This window comes from Chlorocebus sabaeus, chromosome 20 (genome assembly GCF_047675955.1).
Source record: "Chlorocebus sabaeus isolate Y175 chromosome 20, mChlSab1.0.hap1, whole genome shotgun sequence".
Taxonomy (NCBI): domain Eukaryota; kingdom Metazoa; phylum Chordata; class Mammalia; order Primates; family Cercopithecidae; genus Chlorocebus; species Chlorocebus sabaeus.
The window spans coordinates 50,924,693-50,943,669 of NC_132923.1; the positions used below are offsets into that span (position 1 = coordinate 50,924,693).

Consider the following 18,977-nt stretch of genomic DNA (forward strand, 5'->3'; position numbering starts at 1 on the left):
TGCTAACTAGCCATATTAACAGAGTTCTGTACAGATATAAAATAATCTGCTGCTGATTCTGACTAAGGTGCATCGTGAAAGTTTTCATAAATCATGTTACATTTGAGTTGGTAACAAGTTACGTGATACAAGAACCAGTGGCATGGAGTACATGGGTGTTTGAGCAGTGACTTGAAGAAATAGTATGGATTTATCAAGTAGAAACAGAGGGCAAAGGCATTCCATCCAGAGGAAACAGCATTTGTAAAAGCACAGATGTGTGAAGAAGCTAGATGTATGTAAAGAACTGCAAATAGTCCCATGTTTCAGTGAGGCCTTTTTCCATTGAAAGTGAAAGAAACTCAGTTTGAACAGTTTTAAGTAAAAAAAAAAAAAAAAAATCAGAATTGGATAATATAATCAGGAAGTCCAGGAGTATATGTGTCTAGAGATTTGGCTAGGTACAGGAACTTGATGAATATAACCAAGACACTCTGTAAATCTTATCCTGGCATTTCTCTGTTGGCTACATTCACAGGAACATATTGTAGAAAAAGTGGTCATTGGCAATTCTAGGCTTCTGTTGCCCTCAGAGTTAGTAATCTAAGCAAAAAGAAAGCACTCTTTTTTTCCTTGTATCTCTAGCAAAAATTGTTAGGAGACTCCAGCCAATCAGACTTTGACCACATAATCATCTTTTTTTTTTTTTTTTTTTTTTCTGTCACGAGGCTGGAGTGCAGTGGCACAATCTCAGCTCACTGCAACCTCTGCCTCCCAGATTCAAGCGATTCTCCTGCCTCAGCCTCCGAGTAGTTGGGACTACTGGCGCATGCCACAACACCCAGCTAATTTTTGTATTTTTAGTAGAGATGGGGTTTCACCATGTTGGCCAGGATGGTCTCGAACTCCTGACCTCGTGATCTGCCTGCCTTGGCCTCCCAAAGTGCTGGGATTAAAGGTGTGAGCCACCACGCCAGGCCCACATGATCATCTTTCAATCAATTGCAATAGCAATGGAATAGGAATACTGTAATTTGCAAGATTTAGGTCATTTTCCCACCCCTGGAAACTGGGATGGAGAACAGAGTACGTGGACTGAGAAATGGGGAATGATATTTCCCCAAAGAGATTTTTAGCAGATTGAAGAAATGTCCTCTACATTTCACATCTTTAGTGCCCAATATCTACTTATACCCTCTTGCCACTTATACAGTTTTAAACATGCCTTTGCCTAACAGTGCAGGCACCTACACAGCTGAAAACGCACTGTTGTTTCTCCAAAAGAAGGTACCCCAAGATACTGGCCAATTATTGCTTACATCTCTAAGGCCAAGTTCTCAGAGTAAGGTGCATTCTTTTCAATGAGGCCTAAATATGTCTACATTTCTACTAACCAGTATAGATAGTAAAGAAAGAAAGAAAGAACACAAGATACCCATTTGAAGAAAAAGAGAATGTGAAACAACATAGAGTGGCCCTGGACCCATAGCTGTGTATCTAGAACAAAAGTAGGTAATTGAGACATGCCAGTTCCTCATAACAGTGTAAATCTTTTTTAATCACCTAACTTCCCACTCCATGCTGCAAACATACACACATTGAAAGGGAGAAGATCTTTGAGATAAAGAGTCTCTAGAATATACTTTCTATGAAGCCAAGGAATTTTTTTGTTTGTTTTCTAGTATATGATCAATGCCAAGAACAGTGCCTGATACATAGTAACTATCTCTTGACTAAGTTAATTTAAACTTTTTTCTTTTTTTTTTGAGATGGAGTCTCCCTCTGTCGTCCAGGCTGGAGTGCAGTGGCACCATCTCAGTTCACTGCAACCTCTGCCCCCAGGGTTCTAGCAGTTCTCCTGCCTCAGCCTCCCGAGTTGCTGGGACTACAGGAACCCACCACCATGCCCGGCTAATTTTTTTGTATTTTTAGCAGAGACAGGGTTTCGCCATGTTGGTCAGGCTGGTCTCAAACTCCTGACCTCAGGTAATCCACCCACCTTGGCCTCCCAAAGTGCTAGGATTACAGGCGTGAGCCACCATGCCTAGCCGAATTGATATTCTTTACTTAAGATATTTATAAGAATTCTGAGACAGATATATAAATATTGAGTACCTAAAATTATACTTAGCCAAAAATATGCATTAAATAATGGTTATGCTGTTACTTTCAAACAATTCAAAATCTGAGCTCCACTGATTTTTATCTGGGGACAAGTTCAATGAATAATTTCTATTTTCTCTCTAAAGATCTTCAAATTATTACTAACTGTTGCCTACCAAAAAAGAACATCTAAAACACCTAATACCAATTACCTTTTTTTGTTACAGCTTTATAGAGGTATAGTTAACATGTAACAGTTATATGTGGTAAAATGTGATAACTTTTGACATATGTATAAATTGTAAAACCATCACTGTATTCATCCGTTCTTGCACTGCTATAAAGGAATACCTGAGACTGAGTAATTTATAAAGAAAAGAGGTTTAATTGACTCACGGTTCTACAGGCTACAGGAAACATGGCTGGGGAGGCCCCAGGAGACTTAATCATGGTGGAAGGTGAAGGGGAAGCAGACACATCTTACGTGGCCAGAGCAGGAGGAAGAGAGAGAGGGAGAGGTGCCACACACTTTTAAACAACCAAATCTTGCAAGCACTCAGTATCATGAGAGCAACACTGAGGGTGAAATCCGACCCCGTGATTCAGTCACCTCCCACCAGGCCCCACCTCCAACACTGGGGATTACAATGTGACATGAGATTTGGGCAGGGACACAGACCTAAACCATATCAATTAACAAAATCAGGATAGTGAACACACCCATCAAACCCCCAAATTTTCTTGTTTACATTTGTAATCCTTTTCTGCCTCTCCTTCCCCCTTCCTCCTCAGGCTACCATGGGGGGATCTGCTTTTTGTCACTATAGATTATCCAAACTTAAATATCAAATAATGGCCAGAATAGTTGATTTTTGAATTAAACTTAACTATAATTTTATGTGGACTTTAGACTAAAAGTACACTTTCCAGTTGACTTTGTAGTTTCCTTTAAAAGCGATAGTAAAAATACTGTGAATATCTGGGCACAGATCGCTTGTATCTCTAATCTTAGCTACTTGGGAGTCTGAAGCAAGAGTATCACTTGAGGCCAGGAGTTCAAGACCAGCCTGGGCAACAAAATGAGACCACATCTCTAAAAAAAAAGAAAAAAAAATTTTTTTTTAATTAGCTGAACATGGTGGCGCACATCTGTGATCATGCCATTGTACTCCAGCTTGATTGACAGGGCAAGACTGAATCTCTTTAAAAAAATACTGTAAATACTATCTAAACAAAAGTCTTACTTGGAACACAGAGTGTACGTTTTATCATAAGGAATTTTATTGTCATTGTAGTTTTGTGGATTTTCTCTGTTGAGTTTTCAGGATGCTGCACATATGGAATTGATCTGTGCTATATTTTCCGCTCAAATACATAGAATTACAGAAGGGAAAATATGTGAATGGCAATAATCACTAAATTTCTCAGCAGTATCGTGATGGAAAATGCCTGGTTTTCGTGGCTTTTAGATCTAAAACAGCAAAAGAAAATGAAGGAGAGACAGATACCTAGATGGATTATTTTGCATTTTCAAGAAACTGTATTTTCTGCTTGTGGGTTCCTCAGAAGACAGAATAGTTCCTTCATTTGCAGTTTGCATGCCTCCCAGTGCTAAAGTTTAGTTTCTATAGATTACTGGGAAAGTGAATGTATTACATTTGCCTTTTGAAATTTTTTTTGGCATTAACTTTTGGATAGGTTATTCTCACTCGGTAAAGGCTATTTTAATGTTTTTCTTTTTTATTATTACTTTCCTACCTGGACTCATCATATTACTGACATGACATGTGCTTCCATAAATGTTAGAAAATAAAATCTTGTGACTGTAAGCTGGATCCTTGTCTCAGACCAAATTATCCTCTTACAAAACCTCTCTCCCTCTGGATACATTCTTACTTATTTCAATATGTAAAATTTCAGTCCTGTCTTTAGAAACTAGACTGGTTCTTTTTTCAGGATAACTTTGAAACTGCCTAACTGAAGAAGTTATTATTCAAATAGAATTTATTTTTAATTTGGTCATCAATTCAGACCATCAAATGTTTATTGAATGTACTATACATTCACAACACTAGCCAAGGCTTTGCATAACTTTGCGCTTGAGAATTCATAATTTACATGTTGCCTTTATTAATTTTATCTTTTAGCCTTTTTGTTTTTCCAAGGGCTATATTCATCTCTACTTTGTTCAGACTTATGAACTACTCAGAAGATACATTTAAGCCAAACTGTGCTGTGTTCTTGTATGTTTAAAGCACAGTGGATATTAAATCAATAATTGAAATTTTCCATGAGAGTTAAATGGTCCAAGTGTCACTCTTATCTATAACAACAGGATATCTTAAAGCTACCTTGCAAAATATCAGAAAAGTTTCAATTTTCCAAAATATATAATTTGTTTTAAAGCTGTTATTATAATTTAACATGTTATTACCTCTAAAACAAGCCAAAATCTGATCAACACTGATTTTATCTGAAAACTAGTTCAACTAATAAATTATATATTCTCTCTAAAGATCTTTAAACCCTTAAAAATGTTGCCTACCACAAAGCATATGATTATCTAAAATACCCAGTACTAAATACCTTTCTTTTTACAGGCTTTTTGAGGTATAAATGACATATAATAAGCTGCCTATATTTAAATTTTACAATTTGATAATTTTTGACATATGTATAACCTGTGAAACCATCACCAAGATCAAGATAATGAACATATCTGTCAAACCCAGTAATTTATTTTTTCACGTTTTATATAATACCTTATTTTTGTCCCTCTTGTCTTCTCGCTTTCCATGCCACTTCTGATCTGCTTTTTGTCGCTCTCAATTAATTGGAATTTTCTGAAGTCTTTATATAAACTGACTCATATAGTGTGTACTCTTTTTTTTTATCTGGCTTCTTTCACTTAGCATAAGACATTTGAGATTCATCTAGATTGCCACATCCGGGCTGTTCATTTTATGGATATACTGTAATTAGTTTGTGTATAAGCGTATAAGTTTATCCACTTACCATTTTTTAACTTGAGGGACTATATATTTCAATAGAAAACAGAGACTTTAACACTTCTATTGGAAAACTATTAAAGTGCTCAATGTATGTGCACATAATATAATATATTCTATTAGGACACTCTCGCTTCCAAGCTTCTGGCTACTGCCAAATAAGAATGATAATATTTTACTTTTATGATTTCCCAGGAAACTAATGGAATCTGCTAGTGCTTCGGTTCCCAGGTTTTGCTTTAAAAAAAATGCATGTGAATTAGTCTCCAGCCTCTAGTGATTATAGAATAATAAAACTTTGTTGTTACTGGAGAGAATGCTGAGTCACTCTTCTCAGTATAGCAAACAGATGTGAAGGGTCTGAAAACAGAAGACATATTTTCACTTATTATTTTTAAAACTACTTCTTTTTTCTGCTTCTTGGTAAAAATTGGTGGTCAGACTAGTTCTACTAAGAGGCATCAGAAGCCAGACTGCTGTTCCTTTCCTTCACTAAGGTATTATGTTTTAAATTGTGATGGGATGACTTAACTGAGGTAGTAAAACACATTGTGAGAGAAAATGTTTGGACTGATTAATGTTTTCTAAACTATTTTAAATTTATAAAAATGAATTAGAGCATCTTTATCAGATTTTTGTTTTTACTTTTCTTCCTGTATGGTTTCATGCTAATGTAGCTTCTAAAAATGAAAAGTATGGACTCTGATGATGTACTTTTTATCTTTCAATCTGTAAGCTTTCTGAAATTTTGCTACTTGGCAAAGATGTCCATGTCATTTGATTACATTTTGAGCACTAAATTCATGTGTTTTAAAAAAAGGTTTCCTTTATATATATGTTATCATTAAAGTTCAGTTGATAGTTAACTCTGGTTTTAACATTGAAATGTATTATTTAAAAAGCAAGATCTCTACTTGGTAGTAACCTAGGTATGAATTTTTAAAATAATGAAAAGTTTATTTGGCCAAGGTTCTGAACTCTCCTATGTGGGAAGGAAATAAAAATCTTTCTCCTTCTTTTAATAATTTGTGCTTATATATTTGTTAGCTTTTCAATAAGGTTTTAATTTTTAAATATTCAGCTTGTATGACTATACTATGAGATCAGCTGTGTTGACATCTTTTTCTTCTATTATCCTTGACCTTACCACTTTGTCTTTTTAATATTTCTCCACTGATACTTTAATGAAGTCTTAAGGGGCAGAGATTCACACATGTATTCAGCATTGCATGTTTACCCAGAAGTCACCCCAACAATTTTTTTCTTACCATTTTATTGTAAAGTAAAACATAGACACATAAAACTATACAAAACAAATGTAAATCACAAACAATTATAAGACAGACTCTTGTAACTACCACCCAGGTCAAGAGTAAAACTGCCATAACTACCGAAGCCATTATGTGCCCCATGAAACCACAAGCCCAGCTCTCCTACCAAAAGTAAGCAGTCCTCCTTTTTAAAACATAGTTTATCACAAAAGTATGCATCTTTAAAAACTATAGTTTAGGCTTATTTGTTTTATTTGCTATGTCTCTCACTCTACAAGTTCTCTCTCTATTCCCTGTTTTCCCCCTTAAAATTTAGTTGTCGAAGCTCCCCAATCATTTGATCTGTAGAGTTTCCCACGGTCTGGATTTTGCTGATTATAGTCTCATGGTGTAGTTCTGCTTGTTTCTTGGTCCTGTGTGTTTCCTGCAAATTGGTAGTCACATATAGAGACCTTGTCATATTCAGGTTTGTTTTTGGCAAGACAATCAGTGGTATTCTGTTCTTTTTTCAGGAAGCACATAATGTCTGATGATCTCTTTATGTGTGTATGATGTTAGTAATAGTTGATGCTCAGCACCTAGATCAATTAGATTATTTGTGGCATTGCAAAATGGAGATTTTTTTAATCCTTCTTTTTCACTTACTGGCTGGAATATATCCCCTCATCTATTATTTGGTTACTAGTGGTACACTAAGGCAGAATAAATGCTTGATTCTTCACCTTTGTTTACCATGTTTCAAGATAATGAGTTAGCCTCCTTTCATCCTTTGAATGTGGACAGTTTTTGTTGTGTCATTATGAACTTATAAATTTAAACATATTTGATGTTTTTCAATCCATTGTAGTTCTTATCCTTGTTTAAGTTCATATAGTCCCATATCTGGCTGAGGGGATCCTCTTCAATCACCTACTAAGTGTTTTTAATATGACTCTAGTTTTGATACCTTGATAGCTTTCTTGCTTTCTGGCATGATATTGCAGGAACCCCCAACGCCTGGGCTGTGGACCTGTACTGGTTTGTGTCCTGTTAGGAACTGGGCTGCACAGCAGGAAGTGAGTAGCAGGTGAGCAAGCATCACTGCCTGAGCTTCACCTCCTGTCAGATTGGTGGCAGCATTAGAGTCTCATAGGAGCACAAACCCTGTTACAAACTGCACATGTGAAGGATCTAGGCTGCATGCTCCTTGTGAGAGTCTTAATGCCTGATGATCTGAAGCAGAACAGTTTCATCCCGAAACTATCCTCCACACCCCAATGTTATGGAAAAATTGTCTTCCATGAAACTGGTGCCAAAAAGGTTGGGGACTGCTGTGATAGCGTGTTCCAGGCTTATCTGGAGGTTGGACAGGGTTTATTAATTTATCCATGCAGATGCTATGAATAAATGCTCTAAATTGACTGAAAACCAGTACTGAGGGGCTAAAACTAGCCATGAAACATGTACTTTCTTTCAAAAAAAAAAAAAAAAAAAAGAAGAAAAGAAAAACAAATCAGTCATTCAACAGCAGCAGCAACAACAAAGCATTTTTTAAGCACTTACTGTGTATCAGGCATTGTATTGGTTGCAGAGAATATGGAAGTGAATAACATAAAACTGCACTCAAAGAGTTTACAATCTGATTAGGAAAACAAAACAAGCCAAAACACTACATTAAGGGACCTTGTAAGGCCCCAGGATGGTGTGAGAGTTCATAGAAGCAACCTAATTCAAGGTATGAAAGTCAAATAAAAGTTTGTAATGAAAATATTATTCAGTCTTCTAGTTCAAACATAAGTGTTCTAGGTGAGGAAACTTAAGGGAACATTATTCAAGGTGGGGGAAACAGTATATACAAAAGCCCAGAAGTGAAAGAGAGTGCATATTATGAGAATATGAAAATTGTTCAGTGACTGAAGTGCTGGATGGAAGAGGGTAAGGAAGAGAGATAAATAGAGACCACCGAATCACGAGCAACCCTGTGAACTGTGTATTAAAGAATTTGGATTCTATTCTGAGGCCAATAACAAAGAGGCATGCTCAGATTCCATAGAATGATCAATCTGACTACAGAGTGAAGATGCATTTTACAGGGGATAGGAACATGAATAAGTAACAGGAAAACAGAGAAAGTGAATTGCCCTAGGGTTGTGGAGGGAAGTTTGTAGAAAAGTGGTTCAGACCGACAGCGAATTAGGAGATGTAATGCATGGGGCTTAGTAAATGATTGGAAGGTGGTGGTGGTGATGGTGGTGGTGGAGAGGGAAAAATAAGTATTCAGACTATATCAAAAATATGAAAATATTCAAAGCATATGATTTTTGGCTTAGAAACTGGTGGATTACCTCAAGGTGACATTCACTCAAATAGTGAACAGAGGATGAGGGAGGAACATAATGGAGAAGGTAATAAGTTCAATTTTAGACTAGCTAGTGCTACAGCAGGAACTAGGAGTGTCTTGATTCAAGTCCACAAGAAATCCCCTCCCCCCCAAAAAAAAAACACACTAACAAAGGGTGTGTTGTAGAGAAAGGGTGTAAAATTATCAGGAAAAGAATCTAAGTTTTAAAAAATTGCCTTATATACAAATAATAGCATAGGTGAGCCTGATTTTCTTTGATTAGTAAAGCAATCAACAAGTTTCTTTTAAACATATCTGTATTAAACTATTCCAGAACATTCAGAAATCTGATCTTGTGATTATCTTTCTGTTGCCACTGCTTTTTCTTTTGTCAGAAATGTCCCCAAATTATATTTTTCCTCACAGAACCCAAGCTTTAAATCTGAGTTGAGGCATTCATGTCCTAATCCAGACTGGATACATTGGTATCCAGTCTTCTTATTACATCTTATGTCTTCTTATTAGTTTTTCTTTCCAGAATGAATATCCCAGAAACAACCTTGCTGTTCCATCTTACTTCATATTTTTTATTCCCGTTACAACTTATCCCTTCACTGAACTACCTTTTCTTGTGGATGTTCACATTTTAATTTCAGCTTTATTTACTTTTAAAGATGCTGATTCTTATACTTTTACTTTTTTCCTTCACTAATGTCAGTGGAAAGTAACCTATGACAAAATCAATAAAATGAAAACACAATTACTAGCTTATTACAATTATTGAATCATAATTTGACGAATCACACTCTATTTCAGCAAGAATTTTAATCTGATACTTTTAAAGCAACATTGTAGGCCTTTTTCCAGCACAGATTGTATTTAACACTGTAATCCATTTCTTTTTGTTTTGTTTTTCATTTCTTAAGCCAAGTATTTTAGACTGCTAATATAATTTCCAAAAAAGTAAAATCATTATTCTCATGCAAATTTAAAGTAAACACAGGTCAAAAATTTTATTCAACTTATTAATTAATGATGGAACCTGTAAGATAATGGTTCGTAGAGCCTTTGAGGACTTCAGTATTTATAGACAATTAAATATGGGGATGTTAGAATAAGATAGTTTAGTTAGATACAAAACTGATTAATCCTGTATATTAAGCCATAATTTTGGGTGCTGGTTTTTTTGTTTTGTTTTGTTTTGTTTTAATCAGACAGAAGTTGTTTGCATCTCTACCTAACAAAAATCTATACGTTAATGTGTAGTTAGTAAACAATGAGTCCAACAAAGTATGTTCACCTAATCTTTGGTAGCCCTATATCCCATATGATGTTGAAAGAATATGTCATATACCTTTTTGCCTTATTTCCACATTGTGGATAATTTTGGACTAAGACTTCTACTCTCTTAAACTGAACTAGAGGGCCTCAGGATTGTTTGTGAATAACTGATGAAGTAAATTCTATTTTAGTATACTTTGTAAGTTTTATATTCCAGCGTTAAAGAACTGCCTAACTTAATCTTCAATATTGAATTTTTGAGGAGTATAAATTGCTTTAACTGGGTATGGAGGAATAGCAAAGAGAATTTTATATGATAAATGGATTTAAAGTAATTTTCTGTGTAATAAACTCTCTACATTTTTATATTCTCTAGGGTTTTCCAGGAGATATTGGGATTCCTGGACAAAACGGCCCTGAAGGACCAAAGGTAAAATTAAGAAGAAGAAGAAGAGAGAGACTAAATAATTATGGTTATCTAGAGATCCTGATTCTCAATAAATGGGAAAAATATTTTAGAAATATCAGAACATTTCTGGATATTTTTAAGCTGTCTCAGGTACATTTAATAAATTTTAGGTTTCAGATAGTTGCAAATGATTTTTCTAATTTGGTATGAACTGAGATTAAGGGTGACAATATTTTCAAAATCACCCAGAAGGGTTTTTTTGGAAGAGATTGGGGAAAAAACTCTAAAAAGCCATAGCGTATAAATGACTGAAAATAAATAAATGGATGAGAATTTCCTGACCACTAAAACCCTTTAGGGACATAAGATATCCACTCATTAAAATAAAAGAAAGCCTATGGTGTCCATGAACCTCTACATAGCACAAAATACCTGAAGAAACCTAAGCATTTTCAACTTACAAGTGAAACCACAATTATTAGCTTGTTACCATTATTAAAACTCATCTTGAAGACTCACATACTAATTTATTATTTCAACAATGCTTTTAATCTAACCATTTTAAAGCAACATTCTAGACCTTTTCCCAGCACAGATTTTGTTTAACACTATGGTATATACACAAATTTACTGTTTTGTGTGTATACTAGGAAATATCCTTAGCAAAATTTTAAATACCACGATTTGCCATGCAAGCTGATGTGGAATGGGCATTGTAAGCAAATAAAGCATTATGAATTCACATGTAAGGATGAAATAGCCTGAAGTTGGGAGAACTGGCAAGTTGTGAAATGTAGCTGCTATGGAGGTATCAATGGGAGCAGAGAGAGACAAAATGACAGGAGATGAAGCTGGAAAGGATCTTGATAATAGCCATATTTGTTAGTGTTCTTAATGTTGAGCAGCACAGTACTCTAGTAAATGCTTTATAGACATTATCTCATTTATAGTTATTATGTCATTTAATTTTGACAACAGCATTATGAGGTAGTTATTCCTATTTTACAGATGATTAAGCTATTCACTCAGTCACGTAACTTTAAGCTACATAGCCAGAATTCTAACCCAGATATGATTCCAAAGTCTGAGCTTTTATACCCTTAGCTTTGATATTAACTTAAATAGAGCATTCAGTACCATGCTGAAGAGTTTCTACTTTATCAGACGGGCATCATGAAGTAATCAAAGATATTTGAGTAGTGAAGTATCTTCGATGGTTATATTTTTAAAAGATACCTCTTATGCCAGTTTGGAGGATGGTTTCAAGAGGGGAGAAACTGAAGACAGGGAAAATAGGCAATAAATAATAAATATTTGAAACAGGACATTCATTCAGCAGATATTGGCTGCCTCTCATGGCAGCCATTGTGCTAGACCATAAGGCTACAAAGATTCCTATTTTCAAGAAAAAAAAAAAGAGTCCTGTTCCCTGTTTTCAAGAAACTTAAAATCTAGAGAAAGATATTCAGGAAAACCTTAATAATAATCATAATGAATAATATATAATCAGCAATACTGTGAGAGCACAGGGTCAGGGAAGTCAAATTATGTTTTGCAGGGAAGATAGCACTTGAGCCTACATGAGTGAGTAGGAATTTGTGAAGCAGACAAGTGGGATGGATGGCATTCAGGAAAAAGAAACTTGTGAAAAGATGGAGGTGCTGTATTTGGAAAATATTTATAATAGAAGTTATTTGTTGTTGATCTGAATTTCAAATTTAACTGAGCATCCTGTAGTTTATCAGGCAACCCCACCTGCCACCTACAAACTTATACCTGTATGCAGGGATCTTTTCCCCTTCCTTTCTGTCTCCATAGAAGTATTCACTCACCTCTTCAAGTTCCACATATGTTTTGCATCACATCCTCTCCTGACTCTTCAATGACCTCATGCTATCTATTATCACCTTTATCCCAATTTCTCCTTTGATAGAAATTTCCCCTTTACCCTTAAAATCATTCTCACTGCCAATCTTGTAGTTAGGCACCCTTTATTTTTCGCCAGGATAGTGTAATAGTCCTCCAGTAGTTGTTCTTCCTGCCTCCAATTTGGCATTTCTTCCTATCTACCTTCAAGCTGCAGATGGAATAATCTTTTAAAGTATAGATCTCATCATGTCACTCTTTTGCATAAATCCTTCGTGACCTCCACAACTCCCATGTTAAGGCTCGTACTTTTTTTACTCTTTATAGAACGTTCTTTATGATAAAACCCTCTCTCTATAATTGTATAGTTATACAGTCATATCCACCATCACTCTTCCAAAAGCATCACTTTAGCCAAACTATTTAGAGTGCCAAACCATGCCCTGCTTACTCAAATCTCACAGCTTCTTACATGCCATTCTTTTTGTCTGGATATATATATTCCTGTGCCCTTCTTCATCTAGCTAATACCTACACATCACATGTAACATGTCCAGGAAGCTTTTTCTGTTCCTCCCAAATTTAATTGAGATATTCTTTTCCTATATTCCTGAAAAAAAAAATCTATCAAGCACTTATCTTTATGTATTATAACTTCTGATGTGCTTATCTGTCTATTAGACTGTAACCTTTTTGAGAGAAAAGATTAATTGATTTTATATACATCATAATAAATAGAATAATATGGATAGCACATATAAATAACTCAGTGAATAGTGGTTGAATGGATGATTAGTTGAATGACTTTAGTTAAAAGCTGTTTTGGAAATAAAAACAAAACAACTAGGTAACTGATTAACATAAAGTGATGGAAGAAAGAGAAGTCAAAGATAAAGCAGTCTTTGACTTGGGTTGCTGATGTCATTGAACTTAAATAGGCGATCCAGGAAGAGGAACAGTTTTGGAGGATGGGGATGATAAGAAATTTGATTCTGGTTATATTTAGTTTGAGGTACCCATTTGACATCTGGAGGTAGAAATAATTAATAGTTCATAGTAAACCAGGCTGAAAAGCAGAAATAGAAGCATGAAGGAAGTTGAGAGAGACAAATAGTGTAGAGAATGGAGTTGAGGATTTTTCCTGCCAACTTTAGCCCTTCACCTGGTACATAAATAGGAACTTGAACTTCATACATCATATAAATACATTTATTTATCCTGTCATTCAATAACTTATTTATTCAAGCATTATTGAGTTTCTTCTGTGTTAGATCAAATAATAAATGTGAGATTATAAAGATTTCTAAACTCTCTTCCCTCCTCCAGATGAGGTTACAATTTAGTGGGAGAGATAAAAAATAATAATAAGAAAAAATATAAGAAGTTCCATATAAAAGAGTTAGTGAAGTGCTCTGAGAGCCTAGATAATTGAACAATAGTGTCTCTCCTGGGAAATTGGAAAATACGTACTTCAGGTGGAAGTAATAATAGAACTTAACGTTTTTAAGTGTGCATATCATACTAGGTGAAGAACCAGAGAACTTTCAAAATTCTCTTCAGTTTGGGAATTTTGTTTCTCTTGAAGTTTAAGTGTCAGAGAACTGAAGAAAGCCAAATGACTTATTTAATTTTCTTTTATAACGGTGATCTTTAGAACTTTCTTCTCACTACTTCTTTTAGTCTTAAAATTAGAATGTCAAAACTGGGGCAAAAGACTTGAAGGCTAGACATTTTAATGAGCAACAATGGTAGTAATTACTACCCACTGGAAATTCAACCAATATCTAGGTTTGTTCAATAAACATGAGTTCATAGAGTCATTAGTACCAACATCATGAGACTAATTGATGTTATACACATCACTGAATTTTAAAAGAATATCCTGGGATGATTTTATCAAAAGAACAAGAAAATTATAATATAATTTTCTATTCTGTAGATTGAGGAGGATCTGGTTTTGTCTATCTTCTTGGTCCTTCTCATTTTCCTTGAAATTGTTTCTAGAAACAGAGGGAAAAAACAACCAAACATACTGACCCTGTTAACATGATGTGTTTCTTTAGCTGGGTGTACTGTATCGTAGAAGCAAGCATCTTGAAACTTCTTTCATTTTTATATACATGTCTTGTTTGGAAAATGGGAATGATAAAAATTGCTAAAGCTCTGTTGAGGCTTTACAATGTGGTCATCAAGAAAATCATGTGCAGTGTATTTGAAATACATGGTTACCCTATTTGCAAACAATTTGGGCTCTTTCCAGAGCAATTTGGCACAGCAATAAAGAAGGCTTTTATTTTCTGTTCATTTTCTGCCAGTTCACTAAAAACCTCAAAGTAGGAATGGAAACTTGTGTTAATTATAGTTCTACTGATTGTGGATTTATATGTGTCTGTATATTTGTATTAAGCTACAGAACATACATCAGTAAGCCTTTTTGAGAGCTACACAATTTGGGAATCTGCTTTCAAGAATCCCATATCATTAGCAAAACCAGATCCTTTGCTGCTTACTGCAGAAGGTAAGAGTAGCAAATAAATATTCTCTATTCTCCAGTAAGCAGAGGAATAATTTGTTGCTATAAAGGTTTGTGTTTTTACTTTGGCTATGGAATTAGGGATACTAAAAGAGGCTATTATTGTCTCTTGCATAGCAGACCTGATAAGTTTTTATAGAAAGCTTACTATTTGTGGGATTATGTTGCATAATATATGGAAATAGTTCTTGCACTGAATTATTACAATATGTCATGTATTTATCTGTAGAGAGGTAAGCTAACTTGGCAAGAGGAAGATGTGTAACTCTATACAGTTTTCTAAGATTACTTTGACCCAGGCCTGAAGGTTTACATTCTATATAGGCTATACCAAGATTTTATATACAGATTTCTTATATAAGACATTTATTCTCCAGGTAGAATTTAGTTAGCTAAGAAATATTTATTGAGATTGTACAATGGGCAGGGTACTGTGTTTAAGCAGTGACTCAGAAACAAAATTAAAACATGGTCTTCTTTTTGTTAGGAACTTGTAATTCTCTGGAAACATGAGTCCTTCATAAGTGAAAAGGTAAAAAGCACAATAACTAGGCAACATATGATAAGTGAGTAGGAAGGAGTTCAGAGGAGAGGATAATCTGTATGGTCATTTTTCTGAGAAGATAGAGAAGTTGGGATTTTAGTCAGATTGGTTGGATTAGGCCAAGTAGAGCCGAGGGATGAGAGATTCTGTGCAAGAGGTGCAAAATGAACACTGGAATGGAGAGCAGAAGTAAACCTACCTGACTTTAAAAAAAAACAAAAAAAAAGGTAGGAAGCAGATTGTGACAGATCTTAAATAGAAAATTAAAGGGTTTAAATAACAACAAGCATATAACATGAATTACCCCCCTTAGTAAATTTGTTTTACTAATTTGTTTACGGTATTATAACACTTAAAATGTGTGCACACTGTTGTACAACAGATCTGTAGACATTTTTCATGTTACAGACTGAAATTCTACACTTATTGAACAGCAGCTTCCCATTGTCCTTCTCTCCACAGCCACTGGCAATTAGGATCCTACTTTTTACTTCTATGAGTTTAACTACTTTACATAGTGCATATAGGTAGAATTATGCATTTGTTCTTTTATGACTGGCTTATTTGACTTATTTCACATAGTATCATTAAGGCTCATCCATCTTGTAACATATGACAGGATTTCCTTCTTTTTATGGCTGAATAATATTCCATTGTTTGTATATACCACATTTTCTTTACTCATTCATCTGTCAATGAACATTTGGGTTGTTGACACCTCTTGGCTATTGTGAATAAAGTTGCAATGAACATAGCAGTGCAAATATCCTGTTTATATCAACAAGATATAAATATCCAGTTTTTATCCTGTTTACATTAATGTAAACAGGATATTTGCACTCCTGTGAGATCCTGTTTTCAGTTGTTTTGCTGAATACTCCAAAGTCCTTTCTCCAATTTTTAGCCCAGTATTTTGTTTTTTGCTATTGAGTTATAGGAGTGTTTTACAGATTTTGAATATTAACCCCATATCAGATACATGATTTGAAAATATTGCTTTCCATTACATAGGTTGATGTTTCACTCTGTTTTTTTTTTCTAACTGTGCAGAAGCTTTTTAGTTTAATTAAGTCCCATCTATTTATTTTTCTTTTTGTTGCATTTGCTTTTGGGTTATTGGTCATGACTTCCTTGCCTAAGCCAATGTCTAGAAGATTTTTTCCAGTGTTATCTTCTAGAATATTATGGTTCCGGGTCTTAGATTTAAGTCTTTGATCCATCTTGAGGTGATTTTTTGTGTAAGGTGAGAAATGAGGATCCAGCTTTATTCTTTCACATGTGGCTTGTGGTTATCCCAGCATCATTTGTTGAATAGGGTGTCCTTTTTTTCCCCACTTTATGTTTTTGTTTGCTTTGTTAAAGATTAGTTAGCTGAAAATATTTGGCTTTATTTCTGGGTTCTTTTTTCTAGCCCATTGGTCTACATGCCTAATTTTATACCAATACCATGCTGGTTTGGTAACTACAGCCTTGCAGTATAGTTTAAAGTCAGGTAATGTGATGCTCCAGATTTGTTCTTTTTGCTTAGTCTTGCTTTGGCTATTCTGGGTCTTTTTTGGTTCCAAATGAATTTAGTATTGTGTTTTCTAATTCTATGGAGAATAATGATGGTATTTTGATGGGAATTGCATTGAATTTGTAGATTGCTTTTGGTCGTACGATCATTTTCACGGTATTTATTCTGCCCATTCATGAGCGTGGGATATGTTTCCATTTGTTTGTGTCATCTATGATTTCTTTCAGCAGTGTTTTGTAGTTTTTCTTGTAGAGGTCTTTTACCTTCTTGGTTAGGTATGTTTCTTTTTTTCTTTTTTTTTTTTTTTTGTGAGACGGAGTTTCACTCTGTCACCCAGGCTGGAGTGCAGTGGTGCAATCTTGGCTCACTGCAAGCTCCGCCTCCTGGGTTCATGCCATTCTCCTGCCTCAGCCTTCTGAGTAGCTGGGACTACAGGCACCCGCCACCTTGCCTGGCTAATTTTTTTTTGTATTTTTAGTAGAGATGGGGTTTCACCGTGTTAGCCAGTATGGTCTCCATCTCCTGGCCTCATGATCCACCCACCTTGGCCTTCCAAAGTGCTGGGATTACAAGAATGAGCCACCGCGCCTGGCCTTGGTTAGGTATATTTCTAAGTTGGTTTTTTTTTGGGGGGGGGGCGGTTTGGTGTTTTTCTTTTTTTTTTTTTTTTTTTTTTTTTGTAGCTATTGTAAAAGGGGTTGAGTTCTGGATTTTTATTCTCAGCTTGGTCGTTGTTGGTGTATAGCAGTGCTACTGATTTGTCTACATTGATTTTGTCTCCTGAAACTTTACTGAATCTATTTATCAGAGCTAGGAGCTTTTTGAGTGAGACTTTAGGGTTTTATAGGTGTACGATTATATCATCAGCAAACAGCAATGGTTTGACTTCCTCTTTACTGATTTAAATGCCCTTTATTTCTTTCTCTTGTCTGATTGCTCTGTCTAGGACTACCAGTACAATGTTGAATAGCAGTGGTGAAAGTCGGCATCCTTGTCTTGTTCCAGTTCTCAGTGGGAATGCTTTTAACTTTTCCCCATTCAGCATAATGTTCACTGTGAGTTTGTCATAGATGACTTTTATTACCTTAAGATATGTTTCTTCTGTGCCAATTTTGCTGAGGGTTTTAATCATAAAAGGATGCTGAATTTTGTCAAATGCTTTCCCTGCAACTATTGAAATGATCATATAATTTTTGTTTTTAATTCTGTTTATGTGATGTGTCACATTTATTGACTTGCATATGTTAAACCATCCCTGCATTTCTGGTATGAAACCCACTTGATCATTGTGTATTGTATTTTTGATAAGCTGTTAGATTTGGTTAGCTAGTATTTTGTTGAGGATTTTTGCATCTATGTTCATCAGAGATATTGTTCTGTAGTTTTTCTTTTTTATTATGTCCTTTCCTGGTTTTGGTATTAAGGTGATACTGGCTTCATAGAATGATTTAGGGAGGATCCCCTCTTTCTCTGTCTTTTGGAATAGTGTCAATAGGATTGGTACCAATTCTTCTTTGAATGTCTGATAGAATTCAGCTGTGAATCTCTCTGGTCCTGTACTTTTTTTTGTTGGCAGTTTTTAAATTACCATTTCTATCTTTCTGTTTGTCATTGGTCTGTTCAGAGTTTCTGTTTCTTCCTGGTTTAATCTAGGAGGGTTGTATACTTCCAGAAATTTATATATCTCCTCTACATACTCTAGTTTGTGTGCATAAAGGTGTTCATAGTAGGTTGAATGATCTTTTGTATTTCTGTAGTATCAGTTGTAATATCTCCCATTTCATTTCTATTGACCTTATTTGGATCTTCTCACTACTTTTCTTTGTTAATCCCAGTAATTACCTATCAATTTGACTTATCCTTCAAATAACCAGCTTTTTGTTTCATTTATCTTTGTATTTTTGTTTCAATTTAATTTAGTTCTGCTCTGATCTTTATTATTTCTTTTATTCTGCTGGGTTTGGGTTTGATTTTTTCTTGTTTCTCTACTTCCTTGAGGTGTGACCTTAAATTGTCTATTTGTGCTTTTCCAGACTTTTTGATGTAGGCATTTATTGCTATGAACTTTCCTCTTGCTACTGCTTTTGCTGTATCCCAGCAGTTTTCATAGGTTGTGTCACTATTATCGTTCAGTTCAAATAAATTTT

The 18,977-nt window shown here is 35.0% G+C and overlaps 1 protein-coding gene across 1 annotated transcript in view; it reads left to right on the plus strand.

Moving 5' to 3' along the window:
- The window catches only part of COL24A1 (collagen type XXIV alpha 1 chain), a 390,023-nt gene that overhangs the window by 150,894 nt on the left and 220,152 nt on the right, over positions 1–18,977 (plus strand). The window contains exon 20 of the mRNA XM_007978084.3: positions 10,339–10,392. Coding sequence (XP_007976275.3) covers positions 10,339–10,392 — 54 coding nt within the window. The remainder of the gene's footprint in view (positions 1–10,338; positions 10,393–18,977) is intronic.